This window comes from Taudactylus pleione, unplaced genomic scaffold (assembly GCF_031769625.1).
Source record: "Taudactylus pleione unplaced genomic scaffold, aTauple2 ptg000137l, whole genome shotgun sequence".
NCBI classification, from domain to species: Eukaryota; Metazoa; Chordata; class Amphibia; order Anura; family Myobatrachidae; genus Taudactylus; species Taudactylus pleione.
Genome location: NW_028284539.1, coordinates 2,189,690 through 2,211,213, shown reverse-complemented (window position 1 = coordinate 2,211,213; position 21,524 = coordinate 2,189,690). Strand labels below are relative to the sequence as shown.

The 21,524-nt window shown below is 44.0% G+C and overlaps 1 protein-coding gene across 2 annotated transcripts in view; it reads left to right on the top strand.

The window, feature by feature from the left end:
• MOCOS (molybdenum cofactor sulfurase) overlaps positions 1-21,524 on the top strand; it is an 805,385-nt gene that overhangs the window by 208,476 nt on the left and 575,385 nt on the right. For both annotated transcript variants that reach the window (XM_088473622.1, XM_088473620.1), the window contains exon 4: positions 5,683-6,321. In XM_088473622.1, coding sequence (XP_088329748.1) covers positions 5,683-6,321 — 639 coding nt within the window. The remainder of the gene's footprint in view (positions 1-5,682; positions 6,322-21,524) is intronic.

The following is a 21,524-nucleotide window of genomic DNA, read 5'->3' as shown; positions in this document are numbered from 1 at the left end:
ACTTTGGATAATAATTGTTGCTGAGTAGTTGACATGGTAGAGACTTGTTGTTTTAAATCTGAGAGTTCATGAAAGTGGACACCAATCCTATTCTCATTTTCGCGTACCTGCTGAGAGATAGAGGACATTTGTGTTTTCATATCAGCTAGTGCTCCCATGAATTTGTCTGCTTGATTTTGTAGCAGTGGTTCCACTGTTTCTCTAATAGCTCTGAAGACCTCCATATAAAAGAGAGGGACAGGTACCGATCCTGCTGTATTTTGTGTAGTAGTGGGTTCAGGATTGTGCATATGATGTATGTCTTCCACCGTATCTGTGGGCTGGTCTGCACGTTTATTGTTACCCCTGGCTCGTTGCGTCTTAGGAGTAGGCGGTGGAGCCATAAATTTATCCATATAGATTATATTAGTGAGTTTCACCAGGGTAATATATTAGTATTATGAAAGATGTTGCTTAGAAATGGCCGTGATCTTAGGTACTGTATAGGAGATTTTACATTTCAATTGGTTATGAAGAGACTTGAAGAAATGGATGATAGCACCATCTGGTGGTAAAAACTGATATTTTTACAGTTCCTCAAAAAAAGGGCAGATAAAAAGTGAGTATATATATATATATATATATATATATATATATATACGGATTGTAAGTGTGGCACTCCACGCAATGAACACACAGGAGACGGCTTGTAGAATACGGTTAACGTTTCAATGCATCAGCATTTTTGTCAGAACAAAGTGACAATACAAAAAACATACCTTATATACATAAGCATAATCACCCAGTGATAGTCAGCATGCTTGCTAAAGCGCGACTGCACGCCCGAGGTCCGACATATCCCTGATGACGTCATCACGTCGCTCCATCAGAGACACAATCCCATAACCATAGCAACCATAGTAACAATATACACAGACTAACAAACAGAGAACAAACATTGCTACACCATACATACTGCAATAGTATTATCAATATCAAATATTTGGCACTCAGCAAACATCATGCCAAGTGCTAGAACACTACATATGTACCGCCTACACATAGCTATAACGGCACATGCAATACCCATTATGACACCTAAAGCGCTGGCTATATTGATGAAAATAGAGACCTAGGGCATAAATCTTACACTCAAATGTAACTATTACACCAATCCTACAGAAATGAGCCTAAGCCAAGTTGCTCATTAAGCCCTCTGGGTGCCATAGTATCCAGGCGATGTATCCACCTAGTCTCACGCTACATTAGCAATCTATCTCTATTACCACCCCTAAATAGGGGGGGGACATGATCGATCATACGGCACGGACAGCGCAAATTCAACAATTCTATAACCACATCAATTTGTGGTCCTTGATATAGTGGATGATTCATCAAATACTGTCTACTGGCTGCAAGTCCTTCCCCATGAGGGATAATAGTGTATAAACTCCCCACGTCCAGGCTACATAGCCAAATCTCTTCATTGTATACAGGGAGTTCAACCAGTTTCCTAAGTAAAGTTGACGTATCCAAAAGGTAATGTGGGTGGCTCCGTATGCATGGTTGCATCAATGAATCAAGAAATACAGCTGTCGGCTGCAGTAAAGATCCCCTGGCTGTGATTATGGGGCGCCCTGGTGGATCTACCAAACTTTTATGTATCTTCGGCGTACAATACAGCAGTGGTACCACAGGATATGAGGGGATTAAAGCATCACGTATGCATTTAGATAGACTTCCTCGCTGTACTGCAGTATCCAGTATCTCGGTCAATTTACTAAGGACAGATTTCGTAGGGTCCATAGGTAAAGGTTCATATGTCCTTACATCAAGCAAATGCTGGTTCACCTGTTGTTTATATTTACAAAGATCCTGGATGACCAGCGCACCACCCTTGTCAGCAGGGTGAAATACCAGCTGGTTGTTATTGGCTAGATTCATCAGTTCTTGCGGTTCAATTTTAGAAAGATTAAAGCGTGTAGGGGGCAACACAGCTACAGTGGTTTCCACTTCCATTTGTAGCAGTCTCATGAATGTCTTAATGGATGCATTGGACGATAATGGCTCAAACGTGGATCTAGGCTGTAACTTTTGCAGTTTAGCTGGTAACTGCACAACATCACTCTGACTTTTATCATGGGGTTTGGCAAAATACTCTTTCAATTTCAGCTGTCTATTTAAGGCAAATTGCTCAATTTGCCATTGTAGGGGGTCCATTTTCACCGTGGGTACAAAGGACAAACCTCTGTTTAATACCGCTAATTCTGTGCTGGATAATGTATAGCTTGATAGGTTTACCACTAGGTCTTGCGGGGCATCGGCTGCTTTCTCCCACTTCCTCTTCCTTTTATTTTGCCCACCCCTTCTGGTGTGGCACCTCCGCCTGCCTCTTGGGATCTGGTAGTCATCCCTAAAGGGTACACTCGCTGTTTATTCCTTCTTCTCGCGCCAGGTTGTTCATATTCACTATCTGACTATGTGTGTTCATACGGTGAATCTGATTCATGCCACTTCTGCCGGTTTCTTCTAAAAAATGGTTTTCTGCCCTCAAGTCAAGGTCCACTTTAGTACGTTTTTCTTTTTTAATTTTAGAATATCACGTTTGTACAGCTATATTTGTGAATTAAGCTTTTCAAGCCATTTAGTTTCGGGATCATTCTCTAAGTTCACATAGTGTGTCGCTTCAAAGTTCTCCATTTTTTCTTTCACCAAATTGAGGGCCTGATTCAGAGCTGAACGCTCTGAATCAGGGCCCTCCTACCTTTTTTTGGAGCGTCCTCATGGACTCTTGCATAGCTGTGGGTTACCACCCACAGCTATAGCGAGCGTCCATGATGATGGTCGCGATGATGGTCCCATGGGAGCGACTCCGTCTGGCAGGCACGCCCCCTTTGGTGCGAGACCCGGAGCGATGGAGAGCCCGTCGCTCGCCGGGTCTCGCGCATGCGCACGACGGAGCTCCCTCCGTCGTGCGCATGCGCAGTGGGGGAACATCGACCCGCTTGCGAGCGTACTGCCTCTCACGAGCGGGTCTGAATGACCCCCTGAGTTCCTTAGTGGATTGTTTAATAATCAGGAGCATAAGGTCAAACGAACACTTGTTTAAAATGCTAACCCAGCGTTTACAAAATATTGGGTCATTTTTACCTATAGTAGGGCAATTTTTAACCCTCAGACCCCTCGGGATCTTCTTAGCCCTATAGTACTCGCTGAGTGTAGACCATACATGCCTACCCTCCCGGTTTTCGCGGGAGGCTCCCGATTTTTCGGGTAACCCCCCGCACCCCCGGAAGGGTAGGCATTTCTCCCGCATTCTGCCCACTTCCTAGTGAAGTGGGCAGAATTAGGAGAATACCCGTGGCAATCGCGGGTCTCCGTGAAGGGGGCGGAGCTTAAGCTGTGATTCTGGATGAATCACAGCATTTGGCCCCGCCCCCTATGTAAATTGTGCCCAATCGCGGCAATTTTACCGCTAGGGGGCGGGGCTTAATGACGCGAATCGTCAAGCCCCGCCCCCGTCTGTCCCCTGCTGCTTCTCTTACCCGGGCTTCTCCCGGGAAGAGAATATTAAAGGTGGGCAACCCTGGTGTGGACCCATGGAAAAAATAGTCAATTTCTCTTTTTTAATATTTAAGGATTTCATAGTACAAGTCATCGACTGGAACATTCTCCAACTGGCCACAGGGTTTGTATTTAGACAAAATTGCTTCTGCATCTGACTCAGAGTATGAATGTACATCTCCAATAGTGTATTCAGTATGTACATAGCCACTACTGATATCCTCACTCTCGAACTCCGCCTGTGTCAAAAAATGCGCTATACACAGTGGCTTATAACAGCATAGGTGTCCCGTTCATATATAGAACACAAATATATTGAAGCAAAATTTGTACATGCAGCTTAGATAATCAACACCAATATTTCATAGTGATCCACAACGTGCAAATAAACATATAATCAGCCGGAATGTGCAGAGAAAATTGTGCTATATATAAGAAAAAAAACTTTGTTGCTATGGTTATGGGATTGTGTCACTGATGGAGCAACGTGATGACGTCATCAGGGAGATGCCGGAGCTCGGGCGTGCAGTCGCGCCTTAGCAAGCATGCTGATTATCACTGGGTGATTGTGCTTATGTATATGAGGTATGTTTTTTGTATTGTCACTTTGTTCTGACGAAAATGCTGATGCATTGAAACGTTAACCGTTTTCTACAAGCCGTTTCCTGTGTGTTCATTGCGTGGAGTGCCACACTTACAATCTGTATATATCTCACCATTTCAGTGGGGGCAACCAGCTAAGTAACAATATTATTTTGAGTACCGGACCTTTTGGAATGTGTATATATATATATATATATATATATATATATATATAGGGGGTTTCAAAAGCACATTCATATATGGGGGGTTTCAAAAGTACATTCAGCTATATGCAATAGAATGGATGGGTTAAACATATACAAGCTTTCTGTGTTTTTTATGTGACGTCCCCTTTTGTATTATAATGATTTGGCTGATGTGATACTGTGAAGTACCTTATCAACTTGTGGCTGCAAAATGGCTCCGGCGTCTAGCAGGTATATTCACCAAGAGGATCTTGCAGGGTACTTGCTCTTAATAGTAGGTCTGCGGCTTCAGGAACCCGATCAGCGGTGTCCCCACGTGTTCCGGAGGCAGTACGCGTCCTGGGTGCACTCTGCAAGCGGATGTTATAAATCCTGCCGGTGTTACAGGTAAGCTGGAGGGGACGGGGATTCGGTCCCAATACTCCAGGGCGCGGCTGCAGTGGCGCTAGGCCGCGTGGTCCGATTCCGGGCACCGCGACCCCGCGAAACGCCGGGAACACCCGCTCTGGGGGGTTAGGTCAATTTGTAGCGGCAGGACAGACGAGCGGCACTAAGTGGGAAGAGCGGATCTGGTGAGATAGGGTCAGAACGAGCAGAGCTCTGACTCCATGCTGCCATCTTCCTCGGCGTCCAACAACTTTTACATGATTTTACCTGTTCTTGACCATTTTTTAAAAAATAAAACCAAACACACAATGATTTTTTGGCAAAACCAAAACAATAATATTGTATTAGAACCAAAACCAAAACACAAGGGTCTGCACCTATTTCTGTTAATTATAAGAATGATATTACATAATTTTACATTAGAAATGTCAATTTTATTATATGATCAGACTAAATGAGTGATGTGTGAATATATGTGACTTACAATGAGGTACTGTATAAGTGGTGAGGAATATTATGAGTGAAAAGTTTCAAGGAGTAAACAACAAAAGAAAATTAATTTATCTTTTAAAAGGCACTCACTGGGAGAGTCCCAGAGAGGGCAACCTTGTCCAAAGTACAGGGTATGCCGTTCTGTGATCACATCATCATAGTTCTTTCTTCCACTGTTCAAAAGAGTAATTTGTGGCATTTTACAGCAGGGGTGGGGTCACAATGGTGCAAATTGCATCACAAAACCCACAGGCTGCCCATTACACTTATCATTCAACGTAAATCACACATTACACACTTGTATTTGCTTTTTACAAATAATAAAGTTTAAAACTAACAAATCATAATGTTAGACAAATTACAGTATAATGTTCTGAACTGGACACTGTACACAATAAACTAGGTCAGCTTTTATACATTTATATGTTCTTCTTGCTAATGTATGTTGTCACATTTTGTTTCCCATGTGTAGGGTATTACAACATTTTAACACATCTCCTGAAGACTACACTGTGATCTTTACATCAGGAAGCACTGCAGCACTCAAACTAGTGGCAGAAAATTTTCCTTGGACATCTAGCTATTTGGACAGTACAGGCAGCTACTTCTGTTACCTGACGGATAATCACACCTCAGTGGTTGGAATTAGAGGGATGATTAAAATGTTAAATGTACCATCTCTTCCCGTGACTCCAGAAGATCTATTATTATCAAAGAGCCAAAGAGCATTTGAACATCAGGATCACAGTATATCACATCTATTCTGTTATCCTGCGCTAAGCAATTTTTCAGGCACCAAATATCCTCTCTCCTGGATAGAAATGATCAAATCAGGGGAAATGTACCCTACAAAGGTTCCAGGCAATTGGTTTGTCTTGCTGGATGCTGCTTCATTTGTTAGTACATCACCATTAGATTTGGCAACTTATCAACCAGATTTAATTACCATTTCATTCTATAAGATCTTTGGTTTTCCAACCGGCTTGGGTGCCCTGATTGTTTCTAACCGAATTGCCCATCTTCTCAGAAAGAAATATTTTGGAGGTGGGACAGCAGCAGCCTACCTCACAGAAGAAGATTTCTTTGTTCCTAAAGAATCCATAAGTGAAAGGTAAGGACAGAAAGATATAATGTCAAGTTAAGAGTACATGGTTTACATTTAATTAAATTGCTTGAGACAGTTTCCAAATTTTGCCTCATTATACTGTATGTAGTTCAATGTATTTACTTTGTACAGTTATTACAGGTGGTTTTCAATGTAGTGTTCATCATGGATACACATATTGTACTGTACTGTATTATGAAGTTATAAGGAGAATCCTCAATTTTTTGGTGCCTCAGGATATCTCTAAAATCCCCATCATAATTGATACTCTGCCAATTTTGGTCATTTAATATACTCATTCTGTTGGTACTTGCTAGTAGCATCCCACCCAGTGGCATAAGTTCATCCCAGACGCAAGTTATAATTTGGTGCCCTCCCCCCGTCACAGCCGCTGACACTGTAATGTAGCAATTTGTATGCAGTCAGCCTATAGATAGATGAAGGCAGCAGCTGATGGTCTGACACGGAGCTCTCCACTAGTGTTTGGTGGCTTCTCAGGTGCCGTGAAGGGCCATGATGGTACACTCCAGGTGCATAGTTACAGCCCTAAGTGGGGTGAATATGTTGTGGACAATGGAGAAGGTGCCCCCTTCAGAGCTGGAGCCCAGCAGCAGGCGCCTTCATTGTCTCCAATAGTTCTGCCCCTGATCCCACCCATCCAGTATTGTGAATAAGCAACAATTGTGGCATAATTGCCGACAATGTATTTCTCCTCCCTGGAATAAGCCCAGGGAGGCGAAACAGGTGGGCAGAGTTGGGGGCGGGGCAGACAAAAAATTATGTCACTAAGCCCTGCCCCCTCGCTGGAATTCAACACGTCATCACATTTTAATTAGGGGGCGGGGCTAACTAGGAAGTGGGCAGAATGCAGAAGAAGTGCCTACCCTCTCGGGGGTGCAGGGGGTTGAAAATTCGAGCGCCTCCCTCGAATTCTGGAAGGGTAGGCATGTGTGAATTGTGGTCTGTGTTCAGCAGCCACTAGTATTAGGGTGTACTTGGTACACAAGCCACTGGAATTGGTATCTACATTTATTGTTTCTGCTAGAATTTGTGTTTTTTTCTTGTTTGTTTAATTACTAACCATTGTACTGTAGTCTGCATTTTCCCCCAACCCATCAGATTTGTCCTGCTACATCTTTGCTGTGTACGCAGCAAATCACACCTTGCATGGCGAGAGGTGTGTGCCCATGAGCAGATACGTGAACTGTGTTCACACCCGTGACTCCATAGCAATGTGTGGCACAGTGCGTGCCATAGCGTCCTGTAGCATATGCTGCTGCAGGTAATCGCATGGTGGCGTGATGTGTGCTAACGTTTGTAGCACGATCGGCAAGGATGTAGGAGGACACATCTGTATTGTACACTCTCAGATTGTAGGATTTGTTTATAAAGCAGTGATAATTCCTTTCTCCACCTTTTACCGATTCAGGGATACTGCAGAAAAATTCACTAATTTATCTTGGTGTCCCTGTATTTTTGCAGTTTACCACACCACCATAGCCTGCTATGTTGACTGCAGTGTCTTCAAATGGCGTTACCAGAGCCATAACTAGACTTTTTGGTGCCCTGTGCCAGATTGAGCATTGGTGCCCCCCTCATTTTTCAAAGGAACATAATACACCCAAAAAAGGGCCATGGTCTCATGGGGAAGGGCCAGGGAAGAGATAGGAGAGGCCAGGAGATGCTGGGGATGAAATAAGAGGAAGCTACAAGCAAGAATGATAATAAACAGAAATTTGACAGGCCCAAACAGCACCCTCTGACCTGTGGTGCCCTGTGCGCTGGCACTGGCCGCACTACCCTAGCTACGGCCCTGGGCGTTATCTACAGTATAATTGCCATAGGGGTATGTTTGACCCCCATAGGATGAAACTAAAGGCTAAGCTGTGCTAGTCTGCCAGTGAAGTAGAGAAAACCCTTGATTAGTAATTTACAGTGCAGCTAAAATCTATAACCGCGATAAGGGCATACTTGCCTACTTTTGAAAAAGCATTTCAGGGAGATTGTGAAAGCAGCACCTATGAGTGCGGCGGTAAAGTGGGCGCGTATCTGACAGGCGTGACATAAAATTGATTTTCATACACATGTAAATGAGCCCCAAAGCAGTTAGTAAGATCTACTTATTGATGAAAACACACTTATACTTCTCAGAAAATACATGTAGCCATAGGGATCATTGTGCCTTATAACCAATGCAGGGAAATTATACTAATGATCCCATTTGAATGTATATATCTCTGTTTTTTCTTTTATATAACAGTGTCATAATGGGGGCAAGGTGAAATGAGGGAGACAGGGAGATTGCTGCTATTTCAGGGAGTCTCCCTGACAATGAGGGAGAGTTGGCAAGTATGGCTAAGGGCCAACACAGATATTCAGTTAGTGTATGATCTACATAACTAGGCCCCTGTGTTTTATACTGTAAAATACAGTAGCTAGCAGATTGTAGTCTTTATAGCTTTATAGTTATCTAGTCATCAAATTTGAGTCTGAATTGTAAACAAACAATCAGTGTTGGGGTCTGCTTTGTGTAGAGACATTTTAACTGTTTCATTTTCATGTATCAATGGCAAATTAGCTCTGGTGTGCATACCAATTTTTTTTTGCACTGCAATATTTTCATTGGAAATAAATACCCAAGCAAAATGTATTTAGCATCTTTTTTTTTCTTCTGTTGTAAAAATTTATGACTTTATTTTGGTACCGTAGCCAAGAAAATATAGTTTTAATTTACAGGTGTAGCAAGCATTAAATTTACAGCAAACGCATCATGCTTCCATCCATGTAACATATAATGGCATTTTTAAGAAACACATTGCATTGACGAGGTCTTAAAGCAGGGGTGGGGAACCTTTTTTCTGCCGAGGGCCATTTTGATATATATAACAGGATTTTGGTACTTACCGATAAATCCCTTTCTCCGATTCCACAGGGGACACTGAAGTCTCATTACAGTGGGTATAGAGCTGGCACTTTAAGAATTTAGAAGTGAGACTAGCTCCTCCCCCTCTATACCCCCCTCCAAGCCCCAGTCTTAGACAACTGTACCCGAGTAGAGCTGGAATAGATAACTGCAAAAGAGGAGGAGAAACAAGAACACAACTAAAATAGACAAACACACTCTATGTGCAAAAGGCAAATGAAGAAAAATCAGTTAATACATAAAACTAACAAACAAACTTGACAGGGAAGAACAGCACCGGGTTGGCGTCCAGTTTCCCCTGTGGAATCGGAGAAAGGGATTTATCGGTAAGAACCAAAATCCTGTTTTCTCCTTCATCCACTAGGGGACACTGGAGTCTCATTACAGTGGGGACGTTCCAGAGCTCCCATCCCGGGCGGTAGAGCGCTGGAACCCTGCAGAACCTCACAGCCGAACTGCGAGGCAAAGGCCGTAAAAGTGTGAAAACGGCCAGCTGCCTGGGGGAAAACCACCAAAGGCACGGAATGCCTGATGGAAACAATAGGCTCCTGAGATGAGGCCATAAGGCCTGTCTGATGGTCAGACTAATGCAGCGTGCAATATCCTGCTGCGTGACCGACTAACGAAGACGAGCAAAATCATACTGGACCAACAGAAAAATAGTCTTCGTGAGAGATGCCGTCCTTTCCACTTAGACCCTGACAACATCCAGAGGACGGAGAATCATCCAGCAACACTGGAACCACAATGTGCTGATGAATGAGGAATGCAGACACCACCTTAAGCAAGAAAAACATCTGCAAACGAAGCTCAACCCCGTCCTCATGGGAAAAACAAGTAAAAAGGACAATGGGAGAGAACACCAAGTTCCGACACACACTGCTGGCAGAAAACCAGGACTACAGAGTAACCACTTGCCAAAATAAGAATATCCATCTTCAATCCATAGCGGTTCAAACCGGGAAGAGACTAAGAAAGATAGAAATAATCCAAATCTCCACGGAGCTGTGGGAGGAATGAATAGCTGTTGTAAACCTAATAACTCTCTGGAGAAAAATGTGAACATCCGGTAGCAAAACCAGATTTCGCTGAAATAAAATAGTGCTGATACCAGAACTGTTAGAGATCCAAGATGAAGGAATGCTGAGAACCCGCCTGCATGACAAGTAAGAGCCTAGACATCTTGACGTGCAGGAGGCGAGGCCCGGTGTTCACACCATGATACCTACACTTATCCAATGCGATGAAAGTGTTCTGAAGGAAATGTCCTTCCTAGCTTGGATCAAGTAAGGAACCTGCAACAGCCACACCATCAACCCGCAGGAGAAGGGTCTATAAGTCGTCTATCAGAAGACGACTTAGGTTGAAAACACCACGTCTCTCGGGCCAAAGTGGAGTCGTATCCTTATGGAAGACCCCACCTGTGAACCAGCTGTTGGATCCCCTGTGGGATGAGCGTCTGTTCTCCTGGATGAACAGCCTGATAACTGGAGGTAGTCAGCCTCCCAATCTTCCCCTCCTGGGAATAATATTGCTGAAATCACCACTGCAAATTCCTTTATCCAGAGTAGAAAACGGCTTGTCCTCCTGGTCTCTTGGTCTAGCTGCCCTGAATAACAAGCTGTGTCTGAGAAATACTGCTTCCAGAGAAGTCGTGCAGCCCTGTTAGTGTCTCACTAGATTCACTGCCCCCCATCCTGTTAGACTCACTCTTGTGAGGAGGCGAAACTAATTTTACAATCCGAACCGCTTGCCTTCCAACCGGTGAGAGAAAGTCAGCCACCAGAAAAAAGACATCCTGAGTTTTGAGGTCAACCTCACTCGTTGGTAAAGGAAAAAGGTAATCCCGACCATAGAGAGGATGCCCAATTGAACCGGCCTGGAGTGGAACATATGGAATGGCCTCTAAAGTTTTAACCAAGTTCTCTTAGAGTCTGATACAGAAGCACACTGACCTTAGTCGTGTGGGGCAAAACTCACAAACTGTGAAAAGGAGGTTACCTCTTCCGGAGGAAGGAAAACCTTCTGGGCCATATGTCCAAAACCATTTCCAGACATGTAAAACCTTTGTGATGGTTGACGATGATACCTTTGAAAATTCATCAGAATTGCTGCCCCCCCCATTAGGAGACTGTTGGTCAGCCCTATGGTTTGTAACAGCTCAGTCCTGGAAGGAACTTTCAGAGATCTAGGTAATGAACAATAGTCACCCCAAGTGAGAGGGGACCTCTGGAAGAAGACTGATAGTCTTGGTTAGTAGTAGTTGTAGCGCTCTGGAACTACAGAAAGTGGAAGCTCCACTTGTGGTACAGCTTCTAAGTCTTCTTAGGGCCAGTCCTGAATAAGGTTTACGTCCCTTTAGGCTGTAATAGCTCTATTAACTCAGCCGCCCACTAGAGCAAGGCGAAGAATCATGTGTAAATGGGCTTTAGGATGTATTTATATTTTGAGCTTATAAGCCCCACGATAGACTACCTCCATCTGTCGGAGTACTGTGGACAACAGTCTTCTAGAGACCTGTTGTAACATCCCCTTTCCAGACCCCTGGAGAGGGTCTGGCAGTCCATAAGATTGTGTATAACGGAAACAGAGAAATGAGGAGCGTGAGATAAACAACCCTAATAGGATGATAATAATCACACCTATTATGATGTCAAGTGATAGGCTCAGGCCTTGTCTGATATTCTATCTGCTAAAAGTGCTACAAAGACCTTGCTTTGTGTACATCAGTCACCACTGAAAGACACAAATATACCGCTTGTTGCTCTGTAGAAGCACCATAGAAAACCAGCCCTGTGGCAGCTGCAATGTATCTATTGAGTCACTGCGCTATTTAATTGCTGGTTTCCTGACTGGAATCGAACCCTGGATAGCAGCAGAAAGGGCATGGAATACTAACCTCTAGACCATTGGAGATGTGATTGGATAGAAAATCGGGGCTGTGTGGAGCGCACTACTATAGAGCTACGGCTCAATATACTCAAATTTGTTTACGTGGTATCACCAGACAGGAACTCAAGACACACGTCTGTCTAATTTTAGAACCTGCTGACCTGGTGACACTTGTCTATGAGAAGCCTCCCGCTGAGCAGAGTGACGTAAATTACAGTTATGAGTACCAACGTGCTAAGGGGCAGGAATGCTAACCCCTATGCCATCCATGTAGCCATGGAGATGCTGGGTACTGAACCCGGGAGCCCCAAAACTGGAGCACATTATGACGTCCTTGACCCTGTTATACAGTTAGGGAGTAATATCAGGTTCTTTGTAAATTGACTTTAAAGAAGCCTTAGTGCCCCTATTAGTCATGATACCTACAGACCCCACAAACACAAAAGTAAAGTGTAGTGAAACAAGGTAAAAAAAAATGAAGCTGATTAGTTTTAGAGGCAGGAGAGAGTTTCAAATAGCGCTCCTCGCAGTGTCCGAAACGCTAGTCATAGTAGGAAGTTGATGCTATAATTGCTCTCCTGCCCAGCTACTGTCTACTAACAGTATCAGGTTAGGCAATCAGCTTACCTGTAGCAGCATTTCAGAAGTAAAACCTCTCTCCGGATACTGGAATGCATGTAGCAGACTGTTAATGGCCACCTATAGCCAAAAGGGAAACGCAGATGGCCTTGATGTAGTTGCAAGACTCCGGAACTAGGCTCTGTCTCCGTGACGGTGCCAAAACAGAGGTTTAACTGTGCGTGATTAGTTACTGCTAGTGTTATGCTTCACTAGCCGTTAGCTTTGGCTGTCTTAAACTGTGTAATAGTCTACTATGTTAACCTGGCAAACCTGCTAGACTGGGAGCCAGGTATATCATGCTTGCTGACTAAGGGAGGTTCACTCTGCGCGCTGCACGCAGCAGTATGGGGGACCTTTTACATAGCGCTGATCACAGGCTCAGCACTTGTCCAGCAGCAGGGCAGCAAAACTTCCTCCGGCTGTGCTATGGCAGCGCCGGGAAGCTAGGAGCAGATCTTAGAGATAGGCTCCACCCCCTGCTATGGCGCCCGTTTTTTACATACAGCTCCTATTTGTACTGGTTGCTCCTTTAATCGGAGCAGCCCTGAGATACGATCACTGGACAGTATATGCAATGAGACCAGTGTCTCACCCGTTGATCAACAGCACTACTGTGAATGTTTTCCTGGCAGCCCCGCTAGATGGGAAGCCAGATACACACACGTGGTTTGACTAATGGAGGTCCGCTATGCGCGCTGCACGCCGCGGCATGCAGGACCTCCAGATGTGGACTGGATAGTCACACTGTTAAATATTTTGATCAGGGGTGTATCTAGGGATCCAAGCGCCCCTGGCAATGTAATGTATTGGCGCCCCCCTACCCCCTTATGCAGTGCCCCCAGTAGTAATCCCCCCTATGCTGCATTGCCCCCAGTAGTAGCCTCCCATATACAGTGCACGCAGTAGTAATCCCCCCAATGCTGCACTGCCCCCAGTAGTAGCCCCCCTATACAGTGCCCCCAGTAGTAATCCCCCCTATGCTGCACTGCCCCCAGTAGTAGCCCCCCTATACAGTGCCCCCAGTAGTAATCCCCCCTATGCTGCATTGCCCCAAGTAGTAGTCCCCCCTATACAGTGCCAACAGTAGTAGACCCCAGTAGTAGGTCCCTATACAGTGCCCCCAGTAATAGAACCCAGTAGTAGTCCCCCCTATACAATGCCCCCAGTAATAGTACCCAGTAGTAGTCCCCCCTATACATTGCCCCCAGTAGTAGCCCCCCTAAACAGTGCCCCCAGTTGTAGACCCCCTATACAGTGCTCCCAGTAGTGGCCACCCCTATACAGTTCTCCCAGTAGTGGCCACCCCTATACAGTTCTCATAGTAGTGGCCACCCCAATACAGTAGCGGGCACCCCCCATAAAGTGCCCCAGTAGCGGCCACCCCCTATTTCAGTGCCCACCCCCGCTGTAGTGCCAGGCTTATCCACACACACAGAACAAACATAAAATTCTACTTATCTGGTCCCCGCTCCTGACACGACCGCCGCTGTCAGAGTCTCGGCCCGCTCTTCTCCTGCATGGGAGAGACGTTATGACGTATGACGTCTCTCCCGTCACATGTTGCGGGGGGAGCCGGAACATGGAGCTCGTGAGTGAGCTCCAGCCGGCTCCCTCAGCGGACGACGCAGCAGCTAATGAGAGTCTGTCTGACTCTCATTAGCTGGCTGCTATTACAAACACACAGCCGCCGCTGGCGGCTGTCTGTTTGTAAACTGTGTAGGGCAGACCGCTCTCACTGCGGTCTGCCCTACACTTGTGGGGCCAAGGGACTTGTCCACCCCTTGGCTACTGGTGGCACTGACGGGCGGCGCCACCCCCTTTGGTCGGCGCCCCTGGCGAGTGCCATCCTGGCCAATGAGTAGATACGCCCCTGGACTTGATCTTGAAACCTTGTGGTTCAGGGTCAGTGGATCTAATTATGAGGCTACAGCCTTTGAGCCACAACATCGTCTCTTTGTAGAGATTTTAACCCAGGTCTTTTGTGTCCCTGCTGCAACAACCGCCTTTTCTGTGCCTGGCAACCACGCTAACCAGGGAGCCAGGATAATTCTCACGTAACTGCCTAAGCTGCCGGTGGCTGTGGGACTAATGGGAGACCGCGACGAATGCCGCATGCATCGCATCTTGGTCAACCCTGGAAACAGTGCCCTCCGTAGCTGAGGACCTCAGGGCGAGCCACAAGCAGCTGTGGTAGGATCCCCCCGGCAGCTCCATCGTCGCAGACAGGCAGGGGCAGCCGGCTGCCTGTCTGTCCTCAATGCTTAAATCAGCGTCTTCATTCTACATTAAATCTAAACTATGCCCTGAGGAGCACTGCAAAGTATGACCAGCTCCCTCGGGCACAATTCTAAGACTGAGGCTTGGAGGGGGGTATAGAGGGGGAGGAGCTAGTCTCACTTCTAAATTCTTAAAGTGCCAGCTCCCGTTTAGCACACATCTGTACCCACTGTAATGAGACTCCAGTGTCCCCTAGTGGATGAAGGAGAAATAACATTATTCGCGGGCCCGGTGCAGGCCACGCCCCCTCAGTGAGATGTCACATGGGGCGGGTCACAATCGACGGTGACTACAGCAATGCCCAGAGCATCCTGAGGATGTTCCGGGGAGCTGTAAGAGCAGCTGTGTGACTGTTGCATTGATTCTGGCTGCCATTCTAGGCACCTTGCTAGCCAGATGAGGCTAGCAGAAAAAAGCTCAGCAGGCCAGACCAAATGATTTCACAGGCCTTGTACAGCCCCCGGGCCTGAGGTTCTCTATCCCTGTCGTAATGCGTTAAAGACCAATAATTTTTTTCCTTTACTTGCAATACTGTTGTATACTGACAGATGTTGAAACAGTGGATTTATTATTATTAATAATAATAATAGTAATATATAATCCTGTAAAAATAAATATTATTATTAAAATGAAAGTTTAATAGCCACCTTCGATATGAATAGCAATGATGCATCCTGGACTGGTTAACATAAAGCAGGTTGACAACAAATGTCATGGTCCCTATGCAATGGAAGCATCCAGCAATAGTTTATGCCAGGAAATAATATTATTATAATTTTTTTATTAGCAGTTTTTTATATAGCACAGCATATTTAATTTGAAACAACATTAATAGAACAAGAGACAGATATAAAAGGTAAGAGGGCCCTGCTCGCAAGCTTACAATCTATAGGATATTCACTAAATATATAGCGTGGATCTCCTTGTCATAATGAGACACAAGCCCCTCCCTGGTCAACATGCGGGAGTGTTATGTTGTACATATAACATTTTCCATACTGTCTGTACACCCGAAAAGTTATCAGAACTGATATTTTGTAGAGATGAGCGGTTTGGACTCCTTGGAATCCGAACACGCCCAAACTTCCAGGATCCAAGGCGATCCAAGCCCTAACTCGCATCTCCTTGTTTGCCTTGGATCCCTACTCAAGCCAAAACCTTGAGATTCCGTTGTCGGATATTGCGGTTTTAGCTCGGATGCCAATTTAAAAGTTCCATCTGTCATGGCTCTCAACCAATCAGTGCTTCCACATAGACTTTAATGGAGCAAATGGATGTAAGATGGCAGCCCCCACCACAATTAGGACACTGCCACCTGCAGTGCCAACACCCCCATCCCCCCCGCAGTTCCCTCATGACACACTCCAGCACTGCCGACACCACCAGCAACCCCGCACTTCCTCACTCAGAACAGAACACTGCTGGCAATTCTGCACTGCTGGCACTCCTGCAATCCCACCATCCTCTGTCACAGTAAGTGCACCATTGGTGTATCCAACCAGTGGCATCACAAGGGAGGTGTGGGGGGTGCGGGCCACACCTGGGTGTGATCAGCCAAGGGGTGACACCAAAGTGCCAGGAACCATTGTATCCAATCCGCACTGTGGGCCTGATTCAGACCCAGATGCAAGTGGCCGTTCACTCGTCCGCTGTACGAGCGGAAAAATTTAACTTTAAGCGCTCGCTCGTATGTTCGCTCGTAGCTAACCTTCCGCCCCATATTCTCCCAACCCCTCCTCTAGCTAGCGAGCATTCAAAATAGCGAGCGTCCGTCTCCTCTTTGGTTGCATTGAGCGCTCGCACAAGTCGATTCCGGAAGTGGCCCTGTCAGTTTTCGATTGCCTGCTTTTTCATTCTGCAAACATACTTGAATCGATTACTGGCAATCACTATATTAATTACCTTAATTGTTATTCACATGTTTGCAATCCTGTTTTTTTTTTCAATGTCAATAAACTTTATTCTTGTTAGTGTGTGTCATTTCTTCCGCAGAATACGTACGGTTTGACCAAGGGGATGGTTTTTCGAAATTAATAGTTTGTTTGAATGCTACTATTGTTTTGCATTTTTTTTTTTATAGGCAGATTTTAATACTTTAATTTTTATATTTAAATTAGCTTACGCATGTCACTGAATCAAGCCTATCATAACTCACATTATATTTGTGAGGGTGTAGGTCACATAACTCATACAATAGCCAATAAAATTGGCTAATGTACTTTGTAAATTAACAGGAACAATCAATTTTTTTCTAGGACCTTTATTAAAACGGTTTTGTGTAAAAAAAAACATCATCATGAGAGCCTCCGCTTTTTATCGGCGTGAGCTACTGGTCCTCACTGAGGTGATGGACCACCGAATAACTGACCATCCGCCCCCCATCACCAACCTCTGCAAGCGGATGGCCTACGTGGAGGTGCGCCGCCGCCTGCGTTCCCTCGGCAATCGCCGAAATATCGGCCAGCTGGAACGCAGGTGGTCGGATCTGAGGCGCAGATCCCCACGCCTGCTGGCCCTTTTGCGTCTCCAGATAGTGCAAAGTAAGTGTATGTTTATATTGTTTTTTTTATTTTTATTTTTTTTCTCATACCTGCGTGTGCATGTTTACAGTATAGGCCTGTTTGTTTATTTTGGACATACCTGTGTGCGCATGTTTACAGTGTAGCCCTGTTTTTAAAAAAAAAAATGTGGATAAAATAAAAAAAGGAAATTTGTAATTAAAAATGTTTTTCTCCATCATTTAGGGGCAGAGCGGAGACTCACACGTCGCAGACGTGTGTCTCATCCCCTATCCCCCACTCCCACCCAAACATCCTCTGCCCACTCTTCCCCAAATTCCCCCTCTAACCCAGACCTTGCCAACAGTCAGTCCCCTCCTTCTCCTCACATTAACATCCCTACAAACTTCCCCCTCCCCTCAAACCCCCCCTCTCTTTTCCTCACCCTCCACTTCATCCCACATTACCCCTCCTCCTTCCCTGAGCCACTGGCCCACCTCTGATGAGGAGGAATTCGGGGCTCCAGGCCCAGTCAGCAGTGTGCCCGGTATGTTTACATTTTTTTATGTTTTTTTTTATTTTGGTTGATGTTGTCCTTTTGCCTGTGCAGTTCAAAATAGTAAAGTAGTTCAAATGTTTTTTAAATATATCTTTGTGAAACAATGTCAAGGATGTTTTCCCCTTACACATGTGACACATGTCCAAACACTCACACTTGTGTCTTTCTTGTTTACGCTACCAACAAATGTCGTAGTTTTGCTTAGTTTTTTGGGGGGGTTTTTAGGTTTTTTTTCCTTCGTTTTGGGCCCTTATTTGTTTGAAATCTTTTCTTGTTGCATTCCTTTTGTTTTGGACATGTTTTGGTAACTGATGTTTTTTTTTGGTATAGTCTGAATTTTTTGTTGGTTTTTAAAATCTAAATGAAGGTGTCATTTTAGTAATCCGCACATTTTTTTTAACCCACAGAGGACCAGAGGCATAACGAGGCATAACGAGGCAATTGCTGCCAGATTACTGGATCTACGGGGCCATGTAATTGCCATGCTGGTGGCATTGGACCATCTTTTGGCGATCCTGCGCCACTAATTTTTTTGACATGACCAAAAATAATTTACCAAAAAATAAAGTTTTTTTTTTTCAATTCAAGTCTCATTCCTTGTCTGTAAATCTTAGATTGTTGAACCTTACATAAGTCTACTATTTGTCCATGAGTTTTTAAGTAATGTAAAATTTGTTTGTAGAAAGCTCAAGTAAGTATGTAAGCTTGCACATTAAACACATAACAATACCAACAGGTTTGTAGAATTAACCTCAAAAATAGAATAATTTTTTTTGGGGGGGTAATGTAAAAATTAAAGCTTCCTGCTTAGGCCTAGAATTGAAAACATACTGATTCACCATAATACCTTTGGTGTTTGTTTTTAGCAACAAAGCAGGGTACTAGAGTTTACAAATTAAGAAATTACAGTATTAGGCATTAAGCAACTTTGCATTTTTTTGAACAGGTTACACTTGGTTGTAATTTACGATGGAAATGGTTGGGTAACGTTAAAAAAAAAATGTAATGCACACAAATAATAAACACCAAGTGAATTGACACAATAAATTCACAAATTGAAAACAAAGTCCAAAACAACACCAACCCCCCCCCCCCCCCAAAAAAAAAAAAAAAAAACACAATCAGGAACTGTTTAAAAAAGTAGCATGTCAACATGAATCCACAAATGAGGAGAAGAAATCATTGTTCCCGAAGTTATATCCAATGTGTCCACATAAAGTCATTTGTGTTGATCAGGTAGTATGCATGGATTTTTATGGTCATTTTAGGGAATAAAAAAAGAAAAAAAAAAAAAGTGTACATTAAAATATTACATGTCTACATTGTGTCAATTAAATTAATTTGTGGAAATAATTACCTAAAAAATCTTGCAACAACTTCATCGCGTATGGCCCCCCCACATACTGACCTCCGACCAACCTCGGGGGGGCTATCCACAGGCAAGGCATCCTCTGGCTGCATTGGGACACCACTCCTTATGGCGATGTTGTGAAATATCCCACAAAAGGACCACAATTTTCGAAACCATAGCCGGCAAATACATGAGGTCGCCACCAGAGCGGTGGAGGCATCTGAATCGGCCTTTTAAAAGGCCGATACAGCCACCAGGCAGGTGCAGAATTATACTGACCTTGTGGCCCTGGTGTGGGAACCAAATAAGGAGTGAGCAGCCAGGGCGTGCAAGGGTAACCACTGTCTCCTGTGAAAATATAAAAAGCAACATCAGCACCATTGGGTACCAAGCTTTGCATTGGTTTCAACAGAAGGTGTCAACTTACCCAGAAGCCATGCATCACCAGCTTGTAGGTTGTTTAATTTGTGCCAAATCCCTGATTGCCGGATGACGAAGGAATCATGTGCACTGCCTGGGAATTTGGCATTCAGGGACAGGATCTGGAGGGAGGCATCACATACCACCATTACATTCATCGAATGAAAGTGCTTGCGGTTCCTAAATATTGCCTCCGGACTTGCTGAAGGCTGAAGTGGTATGTCAGTGCCATCCACAACCCCTATGATGTGTGGGAATCCATCAATTTGGTAAAAATTAGCCTTCACCACATTAAGGGAACCCATATCCAATGGAATTTCAATAAAATGATGGAGGTGTTTAAAAAGTGCATCCATCACTGCCCTCAGGATCCTTGAAAAGGAGGATTGGGATATTCCTGCCACTATTCCCATGGTGGTTTGAAAGGATCCTGAGGCACAAAAATGTAACACTGACATTAATTGCATAAGTGGTGGTATTGCTGTAGGACTGTCAATTTGCCGTTCAAGATCACTCTATTAATGAGAGAGTGTCTATGATGATTTGTGGTGGAAGATGGTATCACCTTAACACCTCATCATCTGGCATTCCAAAAGGGGTGACACGTGTTCTATATATCTGGGGCCTTGCATGCCTACGAGGTCTACGCCTTGGACGAAGTTGAGGTTGGTTGGGTTCTGGAACCATGGCCAATATAATCCGACCAACATCAACCTGAAATGTTAAGCCAGGTAGTTATTGTTTTAGACAAATGTGTTAAGAAAAATATACTTATCTTTTCAAAGAAAACCAAAGATTCTTACAGGCCTGGGTCGTGTCATGTGAAAATCAACCTACATTTCAAAAGTAGAAAATATTTTTATGATTATTTTAATAAACTAGGAATTAAGCCAAATATAGTTGTCAAAAATTTAGAGAAGGGAGCACACATTAGTTCAGTTAAGACATGATTTTACACAGAAAAAAAACACACATTAGTTCGCAAAAAAGTACGCTACATTTAGAGTTAAGACATGATTTTACACAGAAAAAACACACATTACTTAGTGAAACATATGCTAAGACCAACACATAATTTGTTAATTAATAAAACCAAAAACAGACAAATATCCCAAAGTTAGAAAAGGTCACTGCCAAAAGAACTTAAAAAAAAAATAAAAAAAAAAATTGAAAACAATTTAATAATAAATATTTAGGGGAATTATTGAAATACTCAAAAATATAAATAAAAATAGCAAAAAGAAACGCAAAAATGCTAACGTAAACAAAGAAAGTAATAAAAAAAACACTCCTTCTCAAAAATACAAACTACTCCTTCACGAACCAACAAACCACGAACAAACCACTACACCGAAAAACCTCCAACAATCCAAAAATGCCACCTCGAATGGAGTCACACCAAGCCATAAATAGGTTTTATTTTCCCGCTCAAATTAAGGACGGACAATAGGAGCGCACATTGAATGATGCGGCCGAATAATGCTGACGCATGTCTACAAACGTCACTGTAGGCCAAAATCGGTCTGCAACATTGAGAAAAGACAATGAGTACAGAGCAGCAAAGTACTATCCAAGAGGCGCCATGTAAGCATTTTTATGGGAAAATGCTTATGTTTCACATTACATTTTGAAACATTTTATTTAAAAAAATTTTAAACCATTTTAAAA